The 26,471-nt window shown below is 45.2% G+C and overlaps 1 protein-coding gene across 1 annotated transcript in view; it reads left to right on the forward strand.

Moving 5' to 3' along the window:
* The window catches only part of MYOCD (myocardin), a 42,374-nt gene extending 30,927 nt beyond the window's left edge, over positions 1 to 11,447 (forward strand). Inside the window, exons 7-11 of the mRNA XM_044921657.1 lie at positions 1,545 to 2,483; positions 4,867 to 5,007; positions 6,051 to 6,182; positions 8,768 to 8,825; positions 10,894 to 11,447. Of these exons, the coding sequence (XP_044777592.1) occupies positions 1,545 to 2,483; positions 4,867 to 5,007; positions 6,051 to 6,182; positions 8,768 to 8,825; positions 10,894 to 11,447 (1,824 nt within the window). The remainder of the gene's footprint in view (positions 1 to 1,544; positions 2,484 to 4,866; positions 5,008 to 6,050; positions 6,183 to 8,767; positions 8,826 to 10,893) is intronic.
* The last annotated feature ends 15,024 nt before the right edge of the window (positions 11,448 to 26,471 follow it).

Genomic DNA, 26,471 nt, shown 5'->3' on the forward strand with positions numbered 1-26,471 from the left:
ATTTAGGATGTTAGAGATAAGGAGAACCATTGTTAACATTTTAGTCTATCTTTATCTACATATTTTCATCAACAAGCATAGGTTTAAATATACACACACATACATACAAATTTATATAATTCTTAGAAAAATAGAATCAAACAATTCAAACTGTTTTTCATTTAATAACATACCAAAAACAGGGCGGGCACCTGGGTTGCTCTGTTGGTTGAGTGTCTCACTTCTGCTCAGATCATGATCTCAGGGTCCTGGGATCGAGTCCTGCATCCGGCTCCTTGCTCAGCAGGGAATCTGCTTGCCCTTCTCCCTTTGTCCCTCCCCCTGCTTGTGCTCTCTCTCTCTTTCTCTCTCTCTCAAATTTTAAAAATCAAGAAAAAATAATATACCATAAATAATTATTCATTATTACATATAACATCAGCTTTAATGGATTCAGGTATTCCATCATTCATAGTCATGATCGTTAATTTAGTTCCCATATTTTTAGATATCTGCAGCTTATCATTTATGAACATTGTAAAAAATGCAGGATGAAATTATCACACGTGAATCAACATAATAATGGTAAACTCTTACACCACACTAACCATTTGCGAGACACTATTCCAAGCACTTTACAAATGTTAAGCCATTTCAGTCCTCACAAAAACATATAAGGTCGCTATGACTGTCTCCATTTTACAGAAGGGGAACCAAGGCACAGAGTGATCTCTGAGCTAGTAAGAGGCAAGGTCGGGATTTGAACTGATGGTCTTATCCCGGCACGGTCTCCCTCAGTATATGACTATCATCTAGCCAGTTATTAAAATTAGGACGTATGTGGGGCACCTGGGCGGCTCAGTCTGTTGAGCCTCTGACTCTTGGTTTCAGCTCAGGTCATGATCTTGGGGTGGTGGGATCAAGCCCTGTGTCGGGCTCCATGCTCAGCAGGGAATCTACTTAAGATTCTCTCTCCCTCTGCCCCTCCCCATGCTCAGGCTCACTCTCTCTCTAAAATAAATACATCTTAAAAAAAAAAAAACAGGACATAAGTGTTAATGTAGAACCATGGTTCTCCAAACCTGGTCCAGGGACCAGTGCATCAGCATCCCCTGGGAACCCGTTAAAAATGCACCTGCTCAAGTTGGAGAACCAAGGACAGAGAGAGCCTGGCAGGGAGACCGGTGACCTAGGAGCAGAAGACCTGGAGTCTCAGCATGCTTTGGGATGATTGGTTGCTGGCTGATGGCTAAACCTGGGCAGAGATCAGTCTTCTCATCTGTAGAATGGGGCGAGCGCCAGGGTGGGGGCTGGAAGCTAGCAGAGTAGGCGACCTCTACGGTTCATGTGGGCTATGCCTTTCTAGGATTCTGGGATCATGAAAATTAAAAAAAAAGCATGGTGCACAAGCCTATTGATACCAAGGGAAGGGGAGGGGATTGTAAGCAAATCATAGAAAAGCGGATGTTGTAAAATTCCACGTGTGATGTTTGAAAGCGAATGTAATTATTTATTTTTAAAGATTGCTCTTAACCGGCACACTAACCACGCCCTGGTTTCTGTAGGTCTCGGAATTAAGACAGCAGCTTCGAATCCGCGGTCTGCCCGTGTCGGGCACCAAGACGGCCCTCATGGACCGTCTGCGGCCCTTCCAGGACTGTTCGGGGACCCCCCTGGCCAACTTCGGGGACATCACGACGGTCACTTTCCCCGTGACGCCCAGCAGCGCGCTGCCGGGCTACCAGTCTTCCCCGTCCACCGGCGCCTTATCCAACGGCTTCTACCACTTCGGCAGCAGCAGCTCCAGCCCCCCGATCTCGCCCGCCTCGTCCGACCTGTCGGCGGCGGGGTCCCTGCCCGACCCCTTCAACGACGCGTCCCCGTCCCTCTGCCTGCACCCGTCCCCGCTCCCCGCGTGCGCCGACGAGAGCCTCCTGAGCAGCCTGAACGGGGGCTCCCTCGGCCCCGAGCTGGACGGGCTGGACTCGGAGAAGGACAAGATGCTGGTGGAGAAGCAGAAGGTGATCAACGAGCTCACCTGGAAGCTCCAGCAGGAGCAGCGCCACGTGGAGGAGCTGAGGCTGCAGCTGCAGAAGCAGAAGAGGAGCACCTGCCCCGAGAAGCCGCCGCCCTTCTTGGCCGTCCCCGTCAAGCAGGAGGACGCCGCGTCCAGCTGTCCCTTCACGCCCCAGCAGAGACCTGGGAAGAGACAGGGCCTCAGCTCAGAGGGCCGAGCGCAGGCCTGCGAAGCGGCGGGGCGCCGGCCCCCGGGGCCCGCTCCGTGCGCCGAGCCGGCCTCGGGCCCCAGCGACGCGCTGCCGTCCACGTTCCTCAGCCCGCAGTGCTCCCCTCAGCACTCGCCGCTGGGCGCTGTCAAAAGCCCGCAGCACATCAGTTTGCCCCCATCCCCCAACAACCATTACTTCCTCCCCTCCTCTTCGGGCGCCCAAGGGGAAGGGCACAGGATCACCTCACCTGCCAGCAACCAGGTATGCGCTGAACAGGTAAGAACTCCCCGCCCCAGGCTCCCCCGGAGCACCCCGCTTTCCAGAAGTGGGGTGTGGCTGGGCAAAGGCTCAAGAGCTGAAGTCTGAATGGGCAGGGTTTAGGGGAAGCCCAGAAGCAACCTCTGGTTTTCAGCGTAGACGGGAGACTCTCTTCTCTGAGATTGAGGTTGGCAAAATCCGCCGGTGAAAGGCTGGATAATGAATATTTTGCCTTTGAGGCCAAACCAATTTATCAAGAGAGCCAAAGGGAAGTTACCAGACCTTCCTATTCTCTCCGTGTGATGGTCTGCATAGTGCAAATATTTTCCGAACGCTACTGTGTGTGTCAGACCCTGTTATGGTCTCTGGGGATGAGGGATGAACTAACCAAACAAAAATCCCCATTCTCATGGGAAGACAGTAAATAAAATAAACACATAAAATATATCATGTATCGGGGCGCCTGGGTGACTCAGTCGTTGGGCGTCTGCCTTCGGCTCAGGTCATGATCCCGGGGTCCTGGGATCGAGCCCCGCATCGGGCTCCCTGCTCGGCGGGAAGCCTGCTTCTCCCGCTTCCACTCCTCCTGCTTGTGTTCCCTCTCTCGCTGTGTCTCTCTCTGTCAAATAAATAAATAAAATCTTTAAAAATAAAAAAAATAAAAAAATATATATATCATGTATCAGAAGATGATAGATCTTTTTTTTTTTAAGATTTTATTTATTTGAGAGAGAAAGAGACATAGCTAGAGAGAGCACGAGCAGGGGGGGAGAAGGAGAGCAGGGAGCCCCATGTGGGGCTCAATCCCAGGACCCGGGTATCATGAGCCCAAGTGAGCCAAAGGCAGATGCTTAACCGACTGAGCCACCCAAGCACCCTTAAAGGATGATAGATGTTATGGAGAAAAATCAGGGAGGCATGGTGATGGAGCATTTGCAAGTTTGCAACTTTTAAGTCAAGGTCTGGGGCCATTTAAGCAAATCTTTGAAAGAGATAAGGGAGAAAGCCTCATGAATATTTGGGGTGAAGGTTGCAGGCAAAGGAAGAATAGCAAGAGCAAGGGCCCCGAGGTGGGAGTTGTGTGTGGAATATTCAGGGATCAGAAGGAAGACCAGTGTGGCTGGAGCTGAATGAGGGGTGGTTGTAGAGAGCTTACGGCAGTAACTAGTTCAAAGCCTCGACCAAGGTGATCATCAGAGACTTTCCTTGTCCACGAAGCTAAAAAATCATTAGGAAAATCTACCTAAGGCTGAGAAAGAAAATTACATCATCAAAAGTTCTGAAATCTACCTTATGAGAAAGGAAAATAGGAAGAAAACCCACATGATTGGATCCTGCCACGTGCCCAGTATTAAGAGGCATGCCTCTGAGTAATCTCGTTAATTGTCACAACCTTATGAGCTCCAATTCTTTATTCTTTACTTGCCACAGAAGAAAATGAAGCTCAAGGAGGTTAACCCAGGAGCCCAGGGTCACAGGAACCCAGGGTTATCTGATGCTAAAATGCATGCCCTTTTCCCACTGAACATTCTCTACCCTGGGCGTATGGGGTATGGCCATAGGTAATGGGAATATGATTTTACACACCCCAGAACAGCACATCCAAGTGAATGATGCCCACTTCTGAGTGGGCACTCTGGGAGGGGCTGGGACATCACATGGATTGTCATCTCTGTTGACATTTACTCAGTGCACGGTGTCCTAGGCAACAAAGGTAAAAATAGTTCTGGAAACACAGCTCTGGACCCTAAGACCATTCTGACGACATGGATACTCTCAAGAAGAACTAACATTCGTGCAGTGGTTCATAGTTTACAAAGCACTCTTTGAGGACATGATCAATTACATGATAAAAAGATAAAGAGCAATATAGAATAACATGCCTGATCAGTGCTTCTGGTATCAAATGCTGCACGAAGTGTTGGGGAAGGTGGGGGGAAGCAGATTGGTCATGAAGGGCTAGGAAGATCCAGGAAGGTCTTTTTTGGGGTGGGGGGAGGCCAGTCCAGGAAGGTTTTGCAAAGGGCTTAGACTCCATGAGAAATGTAGCATTAAAAAACAAGAGTCGGAAAAAGAACATTCCATGTGGGAAAAGATAGGGAAGTACAATGTGCAGGTCATGCTGAGGGAAGTTAATAGAATACAAGCTTTTGAAGGAAATGGTACCTGGCCTGGAGCATCTCGAACACGTTACGGGTGGAGACCTTATGCTGTGGATGCATGGGAGCCATGGAAGGTTTTTGAGCAATGGGTGATACGTACAAAGCCAGATTTGAGACTTTGATAATGGGATTTAGGGAGAGTTGAAAAGATAAGACACCAGGGCAGGGACCAGGAGTCTCAGCCAAAGCTCTCAAGTGTGCTGCTGGAGGCTACCTCATTGGTCGTTTCTTCCTTCCAGAACTCAGGGCATGAGAGCCATCCTGCGAGCTTCTCTCCCCAGCCCTCCGGCCTCCACCCCCCTTTCTCTGGAGCCCAGGCAGACAGCAGTCATGGTGCTAGGGGCACCCCTCGTCCCAAAAGCCCAGGGGTCCAGCAAAAGGTAGGCGCCTGGAGAAAGGTTTAAACTTGGCCTCTTTCCCTCTTCTGTGGCCCCGTCCTCCGAATGAGGAGGCCCAAAGGCGGCAATCAGTGACATTTTAGATAAAAACAAATCCACTGGAAACAGACTGACATGAATGTACAGATAGAAATCAGGTGTACTGAGGTGCCATTGCTGGGGGTCACCCTGGAAATCACGAGGACTAACGTGAGCGTGGTCTGTTTGTGAAACAACATGGCAAACACACCAGTTTCCGTGGAGTCCGAGATTGGAATAGAGGCATGTGGGGAAATAACACTCGAGAAAGAGTGTTAAGGTGGAAAGGTCTAGAAAGGTCTAGAAAGGTCTAGAAAGGTGCAGAGTGTTCGAGTCACGGGGCAGTCTCTCAGTGGAAAAAGGAAAAGGCGGTACATCCCAGCAGGTGGAAATCAGGGATGGGAGGGAGCCGGAATATGCGGAGTTCCAAGGACTAACGGAGAGGTGACAAGGAGACCAGCAGGAGGGCCATGACACGGAAGTGCTACATTCCACAAGGAGAGGCATCCTTTGGGGACAGAGACCCTGAAGTGGCCCTGGCATTCCATAGAACACTCACAATACATGAGGCTGGTTCCTAAAGAGATACCCCAGCAGTGGCTCCATCTCTCTGCAAATGCACCCAGTTAGGAATGAAACGCCTCCCCGGGGAAGGGGGGGAGGGTAAAGTACCCTGGGAATTCCTGGGGCGATGGACTTTTTCATATTGGACTGCACTCTTACTTTATTTGCTTTTCTCCTAACCAAACAGGGTTCATCCTAGAGGGGAAAATGAATCTGCAAGGTTCCCATCCTAACATGCCTCCAGACATGGGCTACAATTCGCCCGTGATATGCCCACGATATGTACTGTTGTCAATATATTGGGGTTGTTTCTAAACCCTAGCTCTTTTTCGTTCGCCCTCAAATCCGTTTTTCCAAACTCAAGCCTGGAGTTTATAACACAGAAGCCGTACCGTTTCTGACCCCACGAGTTGACTCTCTTTCCCTGCGTTGTACCCCCACAGATGGCTGGTTTGCACTCTTCTTCTGAGAAGACAGGGCCAAAGTTTTCCATTCCATCCCCAACATTTTCCAAGTCAACTTCAGCAGTTCCAGAGATAACCCAGCCTCCGTCCTATGAAGATGCCGTAAAGCAGGTAACTTTGCAAGATGTGTTCTCTGTAGGGAAACAGGTAGCCTAAACGGATTTTTTTTTTCATTATCCACCTTCACGCAGTCTGTAGATGCTGACATTGAGTGCATCGGGAGCCCCTCGATGAGAATGGGCCAAGTGTCTAGACGCTAATTGCAGAAAGGTGTTGGGTGTACATAGCCGGTGTGTGAGGCAGGCAGAGAAGAGGTTGGGCTGGGCACCCAGGTGCCTTTATTTAATGTCAGCAGCCAGCCACCATTGTTACTAAGCTTGGACAAGTGCTCAACGTCTCTTATGTGAAATAGGATCCATATCTGCTTTGTAAGGATTCTAGAGAGTGTAGCACTTACTAACTTGTCCAGGCACCGGGTAGGTGCTCAAATAGAGGAGAGCCGTTGTCAGGGTGATAATTTGTATAAGGTGATACTTTGTTTAAGGTGATACTTTGTATAAGGTTCTTGTTAGTTTCAGAATTTAGTGATCCAGGCAAAGTATTGATGACCATGTTCATGGAGGTCTGTTGTATGCCTTGCTGCCATTTATGGTGGGAAATGTTCCAAATAAAAAGTAGACTCCAAAGAAAGGAAAGCAGCGAATGATCGTATATTTCAAACGGTCTGAGCTTGGATAAGATATCAGAAGGCCCTTTTGCATGTGCCCAACCTCGCAAGGAAGAGCTACGTCAACTTTTGCATGCTGGAGTCCCCCAGATCAAAATCAGCTTGCAGCTAGGTCTCACGTGGCTTAAAGAGTATTTTTTTTTTTTTTTAAAGATTTTTATTTATTTATTTGAGACAGAGAGAATGAGAGAGACAGAGAGCACATGAGAGGGGGGAGGGTCAGAGGGAGAAGCAGGCTCCCTGCCAAGCAGGGAGCCCGATGCGGGACTCGATCCCGGGACTCCAGGATCATGACCTGAGCCGAAGGCAGTCGCTTAACCAACTGAGCCACCCAGGCGCCCCTTAAAGAGTATTTTTAAATGTCAGGAGATTTTAGGCGAAAAGTGGGCTTTCTCATTCCTGAAAAGTTAGAGGATCTCTCAATGGTGGAGCCACGTTTCTGGGAGCGGACAGTTGCCTGAAACAGAGTATCCACAGCCTCTTAGAACCACAGCGAGGGGTCTACATTCTACCCCTCTCTCTTGCTCTCTGTTCGGCTCATTTACATTACCTGCCAGACCCTGTGGACATCTGATGCCTTCTGGACTGGTAGGTGACTCATTCTCTGAGCAGTGCTCCCATCATATTGATTATTGATGCCTTTGTGTATTGGGAGTGGGCTCTCAAGAGAGTGAGAGAGGTATGGGCCCCCGTCCTCCCCGTTTTCTGCCCCTGGTATCTGTAAGCATCCATGGATCCTTTGTGGTTTCAAAAGAAAAGAAGAAGGTCAAGCCAAGTGGATTTCCATGAATGAGACTCTACCGTACAACTCAGATGAGCCAGAGGGAAGGGGTGTCTGCCCTACGAGCATCAACAGGTGCCACAGGGCTCTTTCAGTGAGGAACCAGGAAAGCCTGAGCCACATGCTGGGGCCACAACCACAGCCCCCACATGGGAGGCAGATCCGAGTCGCTTCAGAGTGAGAAAAATGGCTGTACTCTCTGTATTAAGAAGCCCTGTTCTTGGGATGGAAGCCACTCCACCGAGCTCACCCTGAAGGACTCTCCTGGGGAGCGCTCTGCCTTCTCCCCCCCTTCTCTCATTTCGTTCAGGAGTTTTCCAGTCTGAGGTGAACACTGAGCTTTAGTCGTGCGGTCAGCCATTTATAGTCCTGCTCACAGCAGCATTATTCACAAACAGTGGAAGCAACCCAAGTGGCCATCCATGGATGAATGGTTAACCAAAATGTGGTGAATACATACAATTAATACTAGTCAGTCTTTTTTTTAAAAGATGATTTATTTATTCATTTGAGAGAGAGAGAGAGCACTCGCACAAGCAGGGGGGAGGGACAGAGGGAGAGGGAGAAGCCAGATTCCCTGCTGAGCAGAGAGCCTGATGTGGGGCTTGATCCCAGGACCCTGAGATCCTGACCTGAGCTGAAGGCAGATGCTTAAGCGACTGAGCCACTCAGGCGCCCCAATACTAGTCAGTCTTAACAAGGAAAGAGATTCTGACACATGTCGCAACATGGATGAACCCGGAGGATATTATACTGAGTGAAGTAAACCAGTAATGAAAGGAAATACACTGTGTGAATCCACTTCTGTGAGGTGTCTAGAGTTGCCCGATTCATGGGAACAGAAAGCAGAATGGAAATCGTCAGGGGCTGGGGGGGAGGAGGATGGGGAGTTCATGTTTCATGGGGACAGCGTTGCAGTTGGGGTAGATGAAAAAGTTCTGGAGACGGATGGTGGGGACGGTCACACAATAATGTGAACATAATGTACTTAATGTCACCAGACCGTATGCTTAAAAATGATGAAGATGGTAAATTCTGTGTCATGTGTATTTTACCGCAATTAAGGAAAAAAACCCACCTTAACCAAACCTAGTTCGAAAAATCTGTAGTGCTGCTTCTAACGATCTCCCACGGAAGAGGTGGCCAACTTTCTTACTTGTCCATTCTCCTCTGCTTAATTTGCAATAGCAAATGACTCGGAGTCAACAGATGGATGAGCTCCTAGATGTCCTCATTGAAAGTGGAGGTAAGACTGCCCTGGGGATACTCTGCACCTGCTTGTGCTCTGGGAAGTGAACCCTTAGGACCAAGGTCAGGTGCTCACGGGAAGTCAGACCCAAAAGCCATAAGGGGGTCCAGTGTCACTTCTTGTGAGCTCGCTGTCCACGCTGGAGCAGATGTAAGAAGGTCCAGTGGGTGATTCCTCCCTGACTCTGTCCCTCTGTCCCTAGGTGCTTGCTCAGCATTTTACCAGTTGGTGTCCTCAACTCGGTCCCTGTTTCCCTAAGTGTTTTCCCTTGTAACTCCGTTCCTCTTTGCCTTTCTAATCCCAATCTCCCTATCCTCTTAATTAATAATAAGAAGAGAGCAGACAAAGCAAGTTTTGTGCTACCTACTCAAAATGAAATTCAATTACTGATCTCCCACTGGATGGTCCATTCATGCTTAGATGTCATTCCAGCTTGCAAAAAAAAAAAAAAAAAATGACCAACATGTTCTTTTCGCCTCCTTTTTAGTCATTCATTTATTTTTTCAAAATTACATGGTATGTGCCCAGAATCTGAAACCACACAGATGAATAAGATTGTGTGAAGAGAACATGTAGATAGAAAACAAAAACAAAAACAAAAAAATCCTCAGGTCTGAGCCTTTCGATAACAACCTTGAAAGTTGGGAGAAGGAGTGGCCAGGCATTGCACTGGGCTCAGTGCTGCACCTGACAAAGTCCCCACCTTTGTGGAGATTAGAGTGTGGTAAGGCAGAATGGACAACAGTCAAGTGAACCAGCAATTTCTCCCTTGTAGCAAGAGAAAGAAGGAAAAGATGGGCGTATATATCTATACGTTTTGCAATGGAAAGAGGAGAGGGTGATATCAGACATCCTTATATATTTTTTTAAAGATTTTATTTATTTTGGGGAGAGAGAGCGAGCAGGGAGAGGAGCAGAGGGAGAGGGTGAGGGACAAGCAGACTCCTCGCCAAGGGCAGAGCCCGACCTGGGGCCCCATCTCGAGACCCTGAGATCAGGACCTGAGCCGAAACCGAGAGTCGGACTCCCAACCGACTGAACCACCCAGGCGCCCCAAGACACCCTTATATTTTTAACGAACTATATGGCCAGGTCAGCAAAGGTAAGGGTTCAGGAGGGGAGCACAGGAGATTTGAAGACAGAAGAATCATTTGAGGGCAGTTCTAAATCAATCACGAATGAATTTTCTGGAGAAACACAGTAGGATGCTAGGCTGTATTAAGTGCCATTGGTAGGTTTGTTACCGTAAATCTAAAGTGAGACCAGTCAGCTCCATTGTGTCATTTTTCTCTTGCAACCAAGATTCATCCAGGGGTGGGTTTGTTGTTGTTTTTTTTAAAGATTTTATTTATTTGAGAGAGAAAGAGCGAGAGGGAGCATGAGTGAGGAGAGAGGCAGATGGAGAGGGAGAAGCAGGCTCTCCGCTGAGCAGGGAGCCTGACTCAGGGCTCGATCCCAAGACCCTGGGAACATGACCTGAGCTAAAGGCAGACGCTTAACCAACTGAGCCATCCGGGCGCCCCTGGGTGTGGGGTTTTGCCAAGGAAGTGCGATGCAAGGAGAAAAGAGCAAGGGGATTGAGGATATTTATAAGACAGTAGCTCTAACCGTGGAGCGGAGAATATCAGCCCAACAGAGAAAGAAGTGAGAGCCCAGGGGGCTGATGGAGGGAGAAAGTAGTAGAGTCCGTAGGTTGGAGTGACAATCGGAAAGTGACAATGGCATGGCACCCCATGACTCCTCTTCCGGGTCCCACGTAAATGAGCCCCCACTGCGGGCGTGAGGAGGATGCAGTGTCCTCGGGGGACAGCCAGGTGTCAGTGAAGGAGCAGGTAAAGGGACCTGCTTTGCGAGGTTGCTGATCGGAGTGGAAGTCCCAGAAAGAAAGGGCTTGGGGAGAGACCAGGGAGAAGAATTGGACACAAACAGGGCACTTTAGGGACGAGACTGAGTGATAACCGGAGAGACGCGTCCATCTTGTGTGTAAGCGTGACTCCTCCATCCCAAAGATCCCTATTGTGGAACCGGAAGTGGTTTAACAATTCCCACTCTGTTTTGCCAACAGAAATGCCAGCTAATGCTAGAGAGGATCATTCGTGTCTTCAAAAAGTCCCCAAGATACCCGGGTCTTCCCGAAGCCCCCCGGCTGCCCTGCCCAAACCCTCCTCTTCGGGGGGCCAGCTCTCCTTTGATCACTATGGCACCGAGAACGATGAGCACCTTGAAGTCTTATTAAATTCCCAGAGCCCCTTAGGGAAGGTGAGCGATGTCGCCCTGCTAAAAATCGGGAGCGAAGAGCCTCCTTTCGATGGGATAATGGATGGATTCTCCGGGAAGGCAGCAGAAGACCTGTTCAGCGCCCACGAGATCTTGGCAGGCCCCCTCTCCCCGATGCAGACTCAGTTCTCCCCCTCCTCTGTGGACAGCAGTGGGCTGCCGCTAAGCTTCACTGAATCTCCTTGGGAAACCATGGAGTGGCTGGACCTCACTCCACCAAGCTCCACGCCAAGCTTTAGCTCCCTCGGCACCAGCGGACCCAGCATCTTTAACATTGACTTCCTGGATGTCACGGATCTCAACCTGAATTCCCCCATGGACCTTCACTTACAGCAGTGGTAGAATGGTGGGCAGAGGCACCAAGGGAGACCAGTGGGAATTCCATGGGGGAAAAGCACACAACCAAAATCACTCCTATCGTCCAAAAAGAGGAGGAGGAGGAGGGAATTTCAAAGAAACAGTGGAGACTTCTGTGACCATCAACGAGAGCAAAAAGGAGTCTTTATCTATATATGTATGATGTAATATTTACCGACATTCAGTAACTGTCAATGATTTCAGCAATGCATTCAGAAATGTGCTTTCTCAGATCAGAAATGCCAAAAAAAAAAAAAAAATCTTTCACTGCCTTTTCAAACACCAATATTTTTGCAACCCCTGATTTTTCTCAGGCATTGTTCGGGCATATTCTCGCTTCGTAAGCCTCTCTCATGGATTTATTAGATGTGGTGCGGAAAGGAAATGGAGCTCTTTTGGAGTACAGGAAGTATAATAGCATAACCATCAACATTTCTGGAAGACAGACCCATGGTGGAGGCTGCTTGCCATCCCTCCCCTCCTTGTCGTTCAAAATAGAAGTCAAGCCCCACTTCCGTTAGGTTCTTGAGGTAGGATAGAGGGACAGAACCAACCCATTCCCAGGGAAAGGAAATCAGCTGGACCACAAAGCTGCCCCCTTGTGGTGATTCCAGTCCGGGACCCAGGACTCTGTGTGGTCACGGATAGCAATGACCCTACATTTGGTCCACAGAACCCCACTGAGAATTTCCCTCTTTGTCAGCCAGTCACCAGATCACTCCCACTGTCTCTGTGAAGCGGGAAACAGCCAAGAACCTTAAAGCAAACTAAACCCAAAACCTCCTGCCATGGAAAGTTCCCCAACACAGCCCCCTTTAGTTTCAAAGACTGGAGGTGACCACATAAGCAGATGGCAAGCCATACCAGGGATCATTCAGACAGTGCTAGAAAACCTTGTTTCACGTGTCATGAGAATAAATACCATGGGTTCCTACAACGGGATGGCGATTTATGGAAGTCCAACTTTTTTTGCGGGGGAGGGATTTGGGATCCACCTCTGTTTATCTTTCTCCAACTTTTCTTTCAAGATACCAATCTTTTCTTGCTCCTCTTTTGAAACTCTTTCTTTTTTCTGCCCCAACATCAAGAGGACTCCTCAAATCTAACAAGCTGCCATAATCCTAATAAAGCCATATTTTAAAAAGCTAAAACTCCATGTTCTCCCGGAGAACTCATTCTCCATATGCATCATTTGCTGCAAAAAAAAAAAAAAAAAAAGTCAAAAGAATGTCCTTGGGGAAAAAAAGCAGTGACTTGGCCCATCAGTCCCAAAGCTCATTCTGCTCTCATTTGACTTACAGCAATCAGTGATTTGGGTGGTGTTGGGGAAATTGGAAATCATTACTTTGTAAAGATAGAGCTGAAATGATACTTGCAAGGGGAGAGGATTGCAGGTCTGGGTCGGTGAAAGGAAACACAGTTGCACATGGAAAACAAGGAAAGGAAGAAAAGACAGTGGTCTGGTGTGCATTCCTCAGTATCTCGTGCTTTTGCTGGGACTCCAAACACTCAAATGACATAGTGTTGCATGCTGTAGAGAGTAGCTGTTGCTGGTTGGCTGGTTGGTTTGTTGTTGTTGTTGTTGTTGTTTTTAATTTAAACCACTAAGGCACTGTGTTTTTTTTTTTTAAAAAAAAAAAAAAAAAAAAATTCACTGTGCACTTACGCAGAAGGTAACCAAAAATGTTGTGATTTTAGAAGTTCTGTTTTTGATAAACCAAAGATTTAGAAGTCATTCCATTGTTAACTTGTAAACATGTGTGAACACAGAGTGTTTTGCGGGGACTGCTACTCAGAAAGCTGGCAGATCTAACGGGGGGTAGGTATGCATATGTGTGTAGATATATGCATGTATATATACATGCATGTGTATATATGTCTACATGTATGTGTATTTGTGTGTCTTTTGAAAAGCAGTGTTACAGAGCATTCTACACCAATAGCCCTTAAGCCCCCAATTTGCTGTGAAATGATACTTGGCCTTTCTCACTACGAGTTCCTGATTCATCAACAGACTACACGTTGCCTCTCTGTGTATAACTACCGGCTCCAGCCCGAAGACTCACACAGCCACTTGCTCACCATGAACGCGTTCATCTTGACAAGGAATATGGATGTGAAAAGACAGAACAGCTTCACCCTTAGTTGCTGGAAGTGGTAAATACCGTCTCCCGTAGAAAAGCATCAAAGGGACACGAAAACCGTTTTTTACATTCCTTGACCTGCATTGTGCTTTGAGAGATCCACATGGTACATTTTTTTCGTTTTGCTTTTATGTCCGTCATCAGAACCAGAAATCGAGAGGGAAGCATTACCAGTCTCTTCTGGGAAGGTGAAGCTCCGGGGAAGAAAGACCTTATTAACACATTCCTCATGTTTGTTTGTCCCTCAGATGTTGACATTTTATTTGGATCTTGACAAAGCTTGCTGGTCAGTACATTTTTCCTGTGCCACGTTGTGCGATCTGTATGTTATTTTCTCCCCCCTTATTGCCTTTGGAAAACAAACTTGCAGGGTCTCTGCTCGGGGTATTTGGAGCAGAAGGACGAGACTTGGTCAGGAAGCCGCTGTACTTTGTTAAGACTGTACACTTGCCTACACACCTTTGTAGGATATTAACCAGTACTGATATGCATCACAGAGCAGACCCCTGGATTCTTAGTCTCAGCCCCTTCCCACAGGCTCCATATTCACACACTGTCCATCGATCAGATGTGACATTTACAGTATAAAACTAGGGATACCTGGGAGAAACTTGGAGAAGTTGGCTGCACCCAGGGGATCAGACAGACCATGTTAATTCATCTGTCTCCTAGTGGGAGTTTTTATTTTAAGTACTTTTAAACTCTTAAGTGTGTCCCCTTTTCTGGAGATCAATGGGACATGACTAGGAGATGTACGGAGACTTCTGAAGACAGCCACAGTTGAGCTTCTTAATGCTGTTAGAGCCTGGAAGTAGCCACGTGTGGTTTTCTCCAGATACCTGGGACTCCCGTGGTGAAGCAGGCCTAACAGACACAGAATTTGCCGCTAATCCCAGTGTTGCTGCAGCCGCGTGGGTTCAAACTTACTCAACAGAGTCAGAAAACACATCTGTGCAAATGCTCTCGTTAAGATAGTGCTCGTTAGTAGTAGCCCTGCTTCTAACAATATTATCGAGACAGCACGCATTCCGTTATAAGGAGAGGGAGGGAGGAAGGAAGAAAGAAAGAAGGATGGAAGAAGGGAAGGGAGGAAGGAGGGAAGGAAGGAAGGAGGGAAGGAAGGAAAGAAGGAAGGAGGGAAGGAAGGAAGGAAGGAAGGAGGGAAGGAAGGAAAGAAGGAAGGAAGGAGGGAAGGAAGGAAGGAGGGAAGGAAGGAAGGAGGGAAGGAAGGAAAGAAGGAAGGAGGGAAGGAAGGAAGGAAGGAAGGAGGGAAGGGAGGAAGGAAGGAAAAGAAGGAAGGGAGGAAGGGAAGAAGAAAAGGAAAGAAAGGGAGGGAGGGAAGTCAAGAGAGTTTCCACCTGAAGAGTCAAGGTTCTGTGCCCTGGTGGCCTTTGCCATTCAAAGACATTTATATCTGATCTGGATATAAAAAAACAAAACCAAAAAACCAAAAAAAAAAAAACCCTATCCCAAGAATTCAAGACAATCCTTTTCAAAATACATTTAAACTCCATCAGCTCTTCCAGACACAAATGCGGACCTGGCTGAAAGCTCCCGCCTCAAGTTGACTCCTCCAACGGACAGTTCCCTGACGTCTGATCTGTGCCAAGCGCACCAATCCCCAGACATCCACTACTAACCAGACAAAGTACCCATGGTTCAGATTCTGTGACTGGGGAGCTGCGGTTCCTACAAGCTAGAACACCGGGAATCTCCCAGTCCTCAAACCAGAAACCCTTTAGCTCTGATAAAAAAAAAGGGGGGGGGGAGTGGTCTTCATTTTTCCAGAAGGGAGAGCAGAGGGTCCCTTTTCTGCCAAACATTATCACCCACACTACCAGTTTTTTCTTGTCTCTGGGATCCAACAGCCACAGTATGGTTCTTGGGCGATCTCTCTGTATCCCCCATCACTTAAAACATCGGTGAGAGTTTGGGGTTTGTTTTTTATTGCCGGATACAGAAGCCCCTTGAAAATCAGGGAAGGGTGAAGGAAACTTTTATTATAATTATTATTGTTTTTTCTAGTCCCTGTCTTTGACTCTTATAACAAGCTCTCTATGCAAAAGGGACACTGGGGTGGGGGAGGGGTGCCCATGGTAAGCACTGCCCCTTAGGAGAAAAGCACTCGGCCTTCCCCTCCAGGCCTTCATTCCTCACAGTGGGAAGCCCACTAGGGCACGCACACAGTTTGCTTTCAGGGATGAGCCAACTCAGAGTAAAAAGAGTCTGGGGTCTTCGTTTTCCTATAACCAAGTATAACCAGCAGGGTGGTTCAGATGCCGAGACTGGTCGTTCTTTCTCAGATGATATTACTAGACACGTGGAACCCAGGTCCTGGAACAAGATGGTCCTATAGTTGCAAGAGCTGCTCAGGTTGTGCTAAGGAGCTGGCTTTGGTTCTAGAATCGACATTTTCAGAGGACCGCTGGCTAGGTTGAGACTATGCACAAGAAGATGATTTCAAGACAGGGAAAGATCTGGGAAGAATTTCTCTATCCTCTATCTACCAGGGAAATTGTAATAGGACTCGCTAGGGTCAACAACATAGCAGTAATGATTCTGATTCTAGGATTTGGTGATTTCCCCAATGGATTAGGACCAACAAACTCCTGAACATCTCATGCTTCTTTAATCACCAGCTCCCATCATGGATGCTGGCCACCTGAGTTTCCTCTCTAAATGGTTTAACAGCTCCTGAGTGTTTATGGAAAGGGGGAGTATCATGGTGGGGATCCTGGATGCTATTCTAGTGTTTTCCAAAGGAAGGGAACCCATCCTGCTCCCTAGAGCTCCCCTCCAGTGGGCCTGCAGTGAAGAAAGAGGGGGCTTGAAGCCCTCCCTTGGAGAAACCCAAAGAGGTGCTTTGCAAAGAAATAAAAAAAGCCAGCATGCATTTTCTGCGGGGATCTGTGTGTTGTGTTCACATTGGTCTCCCTTGCTCAACGATACCTTACCGGAAAGAAATGTGGATTGCCAGGAAAAGAAGCAATGGCTAAAGTACCAAAGTTGGCATGTGTTCTTTTAAAAATATATATATATATAAATATATTTTTAAATAAAATGTTTATTTTGAAAAAGATGTGAGCTTTTTTCCCCGACTATATGATACAACAGGTACAGAGCCACGCCCTTCATGGGTGCCATTTCCTGTGTTCTCGCAAGGGCTTGAAGCTACTGTTATTCCCATTTTACATACGGAGAAACTGAGGCTCAGAGAGGCTCAGTCAATTGTTTAAGATTCTACACCTGAAATATATAGAGCCAGCTGCCAGACGTTTTTATCTCCAAAGCCCCTGATCTCGAACAGTACACATCTCACCTCTATTTACCACTGATAACACTAACATGATGAAGACTTTTGTGGAAAGGAACAGACCCTCCCATCACGTACATGCTTTAAAAGTACATGCACACACACACATATCTTAGCCAACCCATTGTTTTCATCAGGTTAGCAACTGAGCAAACTGAATAGTAATGCGGAATGCATTGGGCATCAAAGATACGCACAGACTCCCTAAGTAAGACTCAGTTTTTTATTTTTCTCTCCTAAATTTATTCCTGACTCTCTTTCCCATCAGTGAGCATGTAAGCCACGTGCAGGAACTGAGATATCTTGCGAGGAGCCCTTGAAAGGGGGTCCCAAGCCCTCATTTAGACTAGATTTGATCTTGCTTCATGCTATGGCTCTGCCTTCCCTTCTCCACCCTTAAATTTCTGGTGGGCTCTCCCCATGTAGAAGCAAGAAGAGCACAGGTTGTCAGAAGCCCCAGGTGTCCATCCTTCAGATTAGCAGTTACAGCAAAAAGAGAGTTTTGCGTTCCTAAGAGTCACAGCAGAAACCTCACTGCTCTCTCTCTCTCAGTGGGCCCATCCTGGAACCCACCTCTGTGGCCATGAGCATGAGGTATACATTCATTCACAGGGTCTGGATCCCCCATTCATCCCTGAGCTGTGGAGTGGGGTCATTTGAATCTCATGGACTGACAGCAGAGAAAGTGAGATTTTTTTTTTCTACGGGAAAATCGAGTTGCTATTAGCAAAAGGGGGAACAGGTTTTGAAGAGGCACAAACTGTAGATGGCTCACACACAACCCCTGCTTTCAAGAATTTTGTCATCTGGAGAAGAAGCCAGGTAAAGAAGGAAGGACAACATAGTCTGATAAGTGCTTACGTGGGAGTAAGTGCATACGACTCCCATGCAGTAGGTGTTATAGGAAGGGCATTTCATAAAATCTTAGGTAGGGAGGATGGTCAAGGACTCTTCAGAGGAGACCACTAATGACATAGCAGTTGGCCAGGCAAAAGGGTTACATGCATTCCAGGCAGAGGGGACAGCCTATACAAAGGCTTGAACATAAATGAGAATTTACCATATTCACGGGATATGAGAAGCTGAAGTTGGCCCGAGAACCAGGAGCTCCGGCGGAGGATTGCAGGACAAGATGTATGGCCCAGCTCAAGAAGAGAGAGAGAGAATCTGCCCTTCCTTCCTCTACTTTTTGTTCTGTTTGGGCCCTCCACAAATTGGATGACACCCAACCACATTGGTGAGTATGGCTCTTCTTTGCTCAGTCTTCTGATTCAAAGGCAATCTTTTCCAGAAATACCCTCACAGACACACCCAGAAATAATGTTTCATCAGCTACGTGGGCATCCCTGCATCCAGTTAAAACAACACATAAAATCAACCATCACAAATACTACTAATAATATAATCACATTGTCATTATCGTCAGCCACATCATAAATGAATACCCGTGTTTATCATTACGGGGAGATGAATAACCATCTCCCGTTCTGGCTCAAAGTGGGAATCTTGACTCCCCCACATGCCTAGATTATAGGAAGTCCCCTTTATCATTTTAATGCTCACATCACCTCCAAATGTTGAGAAATGCCCTTTATCCAGTAACGGAAAGAAGGACCCACTGTTCCTGGCTTTTATTCTAAAAATGGAACATGAGTGTATATTCTTTGAGACTAGAGGATCCTATAGCTACTAAGATTGGGTTGTTTTGAGATGGGGCTATGGGCTTCCCAGCCTCCAGACCAGGGAATTAGAGCCACAGCTGCCGAGAGGGAAGTCCAGGGACTTTCCACTTATTACCGCTATCAGCCTAAGGGGCTCCTCAAAAAGTGTGATCTTACTTCCTTGGTATCATGCTCAGCCAAGGGACTTCCAGGCCAAAGTCAGCTTGGACTTCTCCGGGGTGGAGAACTGGTGTTCTTTGAGTAATGTGGCCCAATTCAGATTGGCATGCTGAATCCTGTGTTCTTGCTGTTCTTCCAAGCCCAGGGCAGGATCTGAGCCCTCTGTTTCTGTTGCACACCAAATAGATAAGGGTTCACATGGACACTTCCCAAGGGGAAGAGGTCTGATGAAGACAGGGTCCAGTGGGGGTGACCATGTATTTTATCATCTAGATCAGAACACTTTTGTTCAGGACAAATGCTCTATCCAATAGAAGGCCAAGACAACAGGCATATCGAAGACTGTCCCAGGCAAACCAGGTCACCTTAAATATAAGCCACCCGAAGGATCTAGAACCCCTGTCCACTTTCACTTATATTCGGTTGTTCAGCTGACAGGATTCAGGGGCTAGGCCACCAGTCTCACCTCCTTCTAGCGTCTTTCTCCCCCAACACAGGTACCTACTATCCTGACTTCTATTACCATCAATTTGTTTTTGTCTGGTTTTGAACTTTATATAAATGGAATCAAATAAAAAGTACACTTCTGAAGCTGCCTTTTCCTGCTCAGGTTTTTTTTCGTGAGGTTCATCTGTGTTTTTACCTGCTGTTGGGTGAATGCATCCATTTTCCTTGTCATATAGTATTCTATGAATGGCATTTGTCTGCTTTATCCTTTCATTTATCTGCTCTACTGGCTTGTTTTTGTTTTTTTTTTTTAAAGATTTTATTTGCTTATTTGAGAGAGAGAGCACATGAGCGGTGGGGGAGGGGCAGAGGGAGAAGCAGACACCCCGCTGAGCAGGGAGCCCAAAGCAGCACTTGATCCCAGGGTCCTGGGATCATGACCTGAGCCAAAGGCAGATGGTTAATTGACTGAGTCACCCAGGCACCCCTTTTGTTTTGTTTTTTAAAGTTCATTTATTTAAGTAATTGCTGTACCCAACGTGGGGCTCGAACTCACGACCCCGAGATCAAGGGCTGTGGGCTCTACGGACTGAGCCAGCCAGGTGCCCCTATCTGCTCTCCTGTTGATGGACATTTCAATTGTTTCCAATTTTTGACTATCAGAAATTTTGCTGATACAGACATTCTAGTGCATGATTTTTGAAATATGTACACATTTCTGTAGAACATTGAAATTATTGGGTTATGGGGTATGCCTACTGCTAAGCCTTAGTGGATAATGCAAAACAGTTTCTGAAGTGCTTGTACTGAGTTCCCTCTGCCCAAAACATATGAGTTCCAGTTGCTCTGCACCCTCAACCACACTCGGTTCTAACAGTCTTTTTCAATTTTAGCTGTTCTGTGGGTATGTTGTGGTACCCAAATCGATTGGCATATACTAGATGACTAATGACGCCGAGCAACTTTTCATATATTCTTCAACCATTTGGGATTTGTCTTTGCAGTAAAGTGGCTATTCAAGTCTCGTCCATTTTTCTTTTAGGTTTTCTGCCTTTTTCCTATTGGATTGTAGGATCCTTTATATATTCTGAAGTTGAGTCCTTTGACTGTTTTGTATATTGTAAACAACTTCTTGTGCTCTGAGCGTTGATCGTTTTTTTCATTCTCCTAATGGTGTCAACTGATAAATCAAAGTCCTTCATTGTGAAGTGGTCCCATTTACCAATATTTCCTGTAAGGTGAGAGTTTTTAGTGTCATGTTCAAGAAATCATTGTCTCCCCCCAAGGTCATGCAGAAATCGTTCTGTCTTGCTCTTTATTTTGATTTTTTACTTCTTTTGGAAGGAATGATTTTTTTAGTAATATAGTTTAGAGAATGGGTGGCCAATAAACCTTTCCAGTCATTACATGTTTAAAAATAACTTTCTTTTGCCATTGTTTGTGAATGTTGGGCCAGATACAAACTTTTTGAGTTCCATTTGAGCCACAACCTATTTCTGTTGGAGCTCTGGAAATGTGGTTCCAAATTTTATTGGTATTGAGTGTTACAGGTACAAGAGAATCAGCTTTTTTCTTCACAAACTTCTCTCTGAATAGTACCTATGTATGCTTGTATCTTGTTTGTTGCTGTTTTTGGTTTTAAAAATTGACATGTAATTGACATATGACATTATATTAGTTTCAGGTGTGCAAAATAATGAGTTGCTATAAGTATATATTGCAAAATGATCACTACAGTAAGTCTCATTATACTTATTCCATACATAGTTATAATTTTTTTTTCTTGTGATGAGAACTCTTAAGATTTACCCTTAGCAACTTTCAAATATACAGTACAGTATGTTATCTTTGAAATTCAGAAGTTTTACCAAGATGTGTATGGGGTTCCCCCTTCCCTCCCCACAGTAATATTTTCTGGCACTTGATAAATTATTTTAATTTTGACTTGAGCCTTTCTTCAGCTTTGCAAAATGTTGGGTTTTTTTTTTTTTAACATTTTTATGCTTATTTCTTCATCATCTGCTCTGGAAATTCTATTACCTATTATGAGCTTTTAAAAATCACTGAGAATATATGGAAGCCCATCACAGAAAAATGGGCTGAGGAGATGAAGAAATCAGCAATTAATTGAAGAAGAAAACCTGACTAGTCATGAAACATGTGGGCAAAATGTTTTAATGTGATTTTTAAAAATGCAAATTAAAATAGCACTATAATGCTATTTCTCATCTACTCAACTGGCAAGATTATCAAAAGTATAATAGTGTAGGTCAGGGTGTGGGGAAAATAGAAAATTTATGCACAAGAAGTGGGCCTGCAAAATGTTTTTATTTTTTATCTAGAGGAATAATTTGGCAATACAAAAGAATCTTAAAAAACATAGTGCAGGGGTGCCTGGGTGGCTCAGTTGTCAAGCATCTGCCTTCAGCTCAGGTCATGATCCCAGGGTCCTGGGATTGAGCCCTGCATCGGGCTCCCTGCTCAGCAGGGAGTCTGCTTCTCCCTCTCCCACTCCCCCTGCTTGTGTTCCCTCTCTCGCTGTGTCTCTCTCTGTCAAAAAAATAAATAAAATCTTAAAAAAAAAAAAACATAGTGCAGAAATTCTAATTCTTCAATTTTGATCTTAAGGAAATAAGTATGTGTGTAGTTTTAGCCACCAGTGTGTTAATCATAGAGATATTTAGAATAACAGAAGACAGGAAAGAACATATTGACCTAACAAGTGTGATTCCATTTTTGAAATATATTTATAAATTCATAATGTTATCTTGGTTAGCGAGAATATGCATGATTTTCATTTTTTAATCTATCTGAATTATTTATTCTTCAATAAACATCATTAAAATGTATATGCATTTATACATAAGCACATAAACTGTTAGAATTTATTCATTAACATTTTATTAGTTAATTTGTTTTATTCACAATTTTTATTGTGTAAGTGATATTGGTAGGTTGTTTTTGTGTTTGTGCTACCTTCATGAGGTTTGGTAACAGGGTTAAGCCAATTTCATAAAATGAATTGGGTTGCTTTCATTCTATTTCTGTGTTCTGGAACACTTTAAATAGCAGAGGAATTAATCTGTTCCTTGAATCTTTTAAACAGCTCCCCATAAAACTATCTGGGCCTGATTACTTTGGAGAGTGTTATTCTGTGACAATGTTTCCAATTTCTTTAGTGTTCTTGGTCTACTCATTCTTGCCACCCACTTTTGAAACATCTGTAGCAATTTATATTTCCGGAGTGAAAACAGAGCTTATTTTAAAATAAGTAAACATAAAATTGCACATTCTCTCATAATTTTTTTGCACCTGTGATTAAATCCTTTTTCTCGTTCCTAAGGTGATGTGTCTCCGTCTTGCTTCTTTTTCCCTTTCTTTAGACCTATTAGCTTTACCTATCTTTTAAAAATAACCTGTCCTAAAGTGAATTCATCAATTACTTCTTTCATTTCAGCAGTGGTCTGCCCCACAAGTGTTTGTTAAATAGCCCAAGGTGAGAGACAATGGGCACCTAGGTGAAGTGCTTCTTAATGTTGGTGGAAAAGGTGAAGAGGACAAAGGGAAAATGTACAAAGCCTCATAATGCACAGGCTGGAGTTGACATATGTCACTTCCACCCATGTGCCATTGGCCAAGTCAGTCACACAGTCAGGTCCAAAGTTACTAGGTAGGGAAATACGCTCTGCCCATGATAAGGCTCTGGCAAGGGTACAGATCCAAGAAAGCTGAAACATTGGAACTGATACTGCCCGAAGGTGGCAACATCTATCACCTTGTTTAAAAGAATCTTTAGACTTACCAGATATGGCTCAATGGTGTAGATTTTATACCTGTAGGTATAAAGGTGATTGGAATCTAAAAAGGATTATTTATAGCATAGCACTGAATATTATTTGGGATGTCTTAAAGGCTGGAAGGCTTAGGCATACCCAGGCAAAAGCAGTTTATTGAGCAAATTGTTTGGTCAATTCACTGATCCCCCAAAATTTATGGCTTGAGATTCTATACTACAACCTCCCATGTAGTAGGTGAGGAGAATAGCCTGGAGAGATCAAAAAAAGTAACGGGCCATAATTACACTGAGTTTTGTCACCTGCTGCTCAGTTGTCTCTGTTCTGCTGGATCCTGTATTTTGAATTCCGTTCTATAGACTAGCGCTGTCCAAAAGAATTTACTGTGACGATGTTGTGCAAGTTCTATTTTACACTGTCTGATATGGTAGCCACTAGCCACACAAGGTCTTTGGGTATTTGAAAAGTGGCTAGTGTAGTTGAGGAACTGAATTTCTAATTTTATATAACTTTATTTAAAATTATGTTTAAATAACCACACGTCTCTGCTGATGCCCACGTTGGACCGAATGTTTGGACTCAGAATGAAGATGCTAAAACCACTCTAATTCAGAGCCTCCTAAGTGGCATATGGGATTTCAAAGGAAACACATCTCAGATAAATAGTTCTACCACATTGTTGAGGGAAGTAAGAAGCCCATATTTGGTCGGGCAAAGCAAGTCATGTGGCTGCACTTAAGGGCAATACGGAGCCGGAAGTGAAATCCTTCCATAGATCAAAGTCGAGTATATAAGAAATAGAATCTTCTTCCTTCTTTCTCCTTCTCTTCTTTCCCTTTCTCTTCCCTCCCCCTTTCCCTCTTCCATCTTCCTCTTCCTCCTCCTTCTCCACTCCTCCCCTTCTCCTCCTTCAAATGCACTTAATTTGAAGTCTCTTCTTATTTAATTTCTGGCAATTCGGGGCTTCTGTATTCCACATCTTGGCCGTGGCTTTCTTTCTTGTCAACTTCAATCCCAGCGGCAAAAACACCCAGCTCGTTCAGGTACTTTTGTATACCCTCATGGTATACAAACCCTTGCACATGGCTTGGTGCAGGGAACTCTGGAGTCACCTGAGGACTGGGGTTAGGGACTTTGGGCACTCCACATGGGTATCCTTACTGCCCCTGGGCCTTCAAAGGCACAGGGTCTCTGTGAGCTTTGCCACTACTAGCCTTCCCATGGAAGAAGTGATGCAAAGGTCCTGTACTACAGCTTCCTGATAGAGTTACCTCCAGCCTCCCTGAACCAAACTGAAGTTTTTTTTTTTTTTTTTTGACCATGGGAAGGAGCCAGGAGCAAGTGATCTTCCTTAGAGGTATGCTCTGTAGTAGTCAGCTCAGACTTGATTATGCTGCTATAACAAATAATCCCCAGACCTCTGACTTATAACCACAAAGGTATTCTTTTTCATCCCCGCTGGATGGTTGTGACTCTGATCCACGGCAGCCCTTAATGGGGTCATTGCTGGTCATAAGGCAGACTGAAAAAAGGAGGGGGGGAGGATCACAAAATGACTCCTACCAATCTGCTCAGGAGCGGCACCAATCACCCTGTGCATGTTCTATGTCCAAAGAGAATCGCATGATCGATCTTGACCTCATCGGGAAGGTGAAGTATAATCCCTTTTCATAGGTACAGGCAGCGAAATTTTGAACCATAATCAAATCTGTGCAGGAGTCATCTCCTTTTCCTCGCCCTCTCTCCCCTTCCACTCCCCTATCATCATCTTCAACACCTCACAGCCTGGGAATTCTTTATCTAGAAAAGGCAGGATGGTGTGTTCTTCAGACTCAACCATTTTTGGTATGGACTATTAAAGTTCCAAAGCCTGTATTCCTGAAACTCAAAGACGCTTTTCTTTAAAAAGTCTATTCTCACACGTGTTTCTGAAGCCTGCTTTGAAAGATCAGATGAGTAGACCTGACACCCCTTTCTCTTTTTTCTGCACTGTCATCCCGTCCCTGGGTAGGAAGGAAAAAAACATGAGCTGCTTCCTGAGTGGAGGAAAATCTCATAGGAGAACAGGAAATATGTAAAGAAGCCATCCGTTAATAAAACAACAACAACAACAACAACAACAACAACACTCTAGCAGGGTAGGCTGTGTTTGTGGATAAGTAGAAAGTCCCCTTTTAGAACTGAAATGTCCCCGGATTGAAGACAGACTGACACGATTTTGGAATTGTCTTACAGAGTTCCCTAGTACTAGTGTTGTCCAATAGAACTTTCTTTTTTTAAAGATTTTATTTATTTATTTGAGAGAGAGACAGAGAGAGCACGAGGGAACAGGAGCGGGGAGGAGCGGGAGAAGCAGGCTCCCCACTGAGCAGGGAGCCCATTGCGGGACTTGATCCCAGGACCGTGGGATCATGATCTGAGCCAAAGGCAGATGCTTAACTGAGCCAAAGGCAGATGCTTAACCAACTGAACCACCCAGGCACCACCTCCCCCCCACCGGTAGAACTTTCTAAGAGGATAGGGATATTCTATATTAGACTGTCCAGTACAGCCCGCGTGGCTATTAGGCACTCATGATGTGGCTAGGATGACTGAGGAATTAAATTTTTAATTTCATTTAATTTTAATTAATTTAAATTTCAATAGCCGCCTGCGATTGGTGGCTACTCTATGGGACAGTGCAGTTTTAGATGTTAGTGTTGCTAAAAGTCATACAGTGACTTTTAATATCTCTTATTTATACATTTAAATACCATGCTGTGTCTTGGTTGTTAAAAATATCTCAAAGTGGACGTAATGTCAGTTTGTATAAAACTAAGCAAATCATGCCTTCGCTTATTAATTGGCTGGAGCTGCCTGACCTAATAAGCAGAGGCTAAATTCACAATTAATTAAAGATCTCATGTTCATTCAGCCAAGACTTGCCTCAAACCATCTTTTGTTCAGCAGGCCAGCAAGATACTTTGAACCATATTTAGGACATCTTGCAACTATAATCAACATATGCAAAATACACCACTGCAGAAAAGTTCTTTCATTTATCAGATTAGTAATTCTGTTGTAGGAATGGCATTCTGCTCTATTATGCTAACTATAATCATATTTGTAGTAAACGAATATGACATAATGTATTACATAGAAATGTATGTTATTTAATTAGTGGTAATTTAGCAAATAGTTCTCTATCTTTGCTACCTACCGGGCAATATTATTTCTCTATTAGAGATGGGAAAACCAAGGCTTACAGAGATTATGTAATTTTTGCCAAAGGTTATATAATTGGTGTTTAGAAGTCCAATATACAAACTCTTATCTGATCCAAAGCCCCTACCACCCGACTACTTGACAGGGGGATGATAAAACCTAATTGCAATCACCTATCTTTTTCCTAAGGCTGGAGCCTGCACAAAGAAGGTCAGGACCCCTTTTCAAGGAGCCAACTGATGCCAATGGGAAACTGCTGTGTAGAC

Source organism: Neomonachus schauinslandi, chromosome 15 (assembly GCF_002201575.2).
Source record: "Neomonachus schauinslandi chromosome 15, ASM220157v2, whole genome shotgun sequence".
NCBI lineage: Eukaryota > Metazoa > Chordata > Mammalia > Carnivora > Phocidae > Neomonachus > Neomonachus schauinslandi.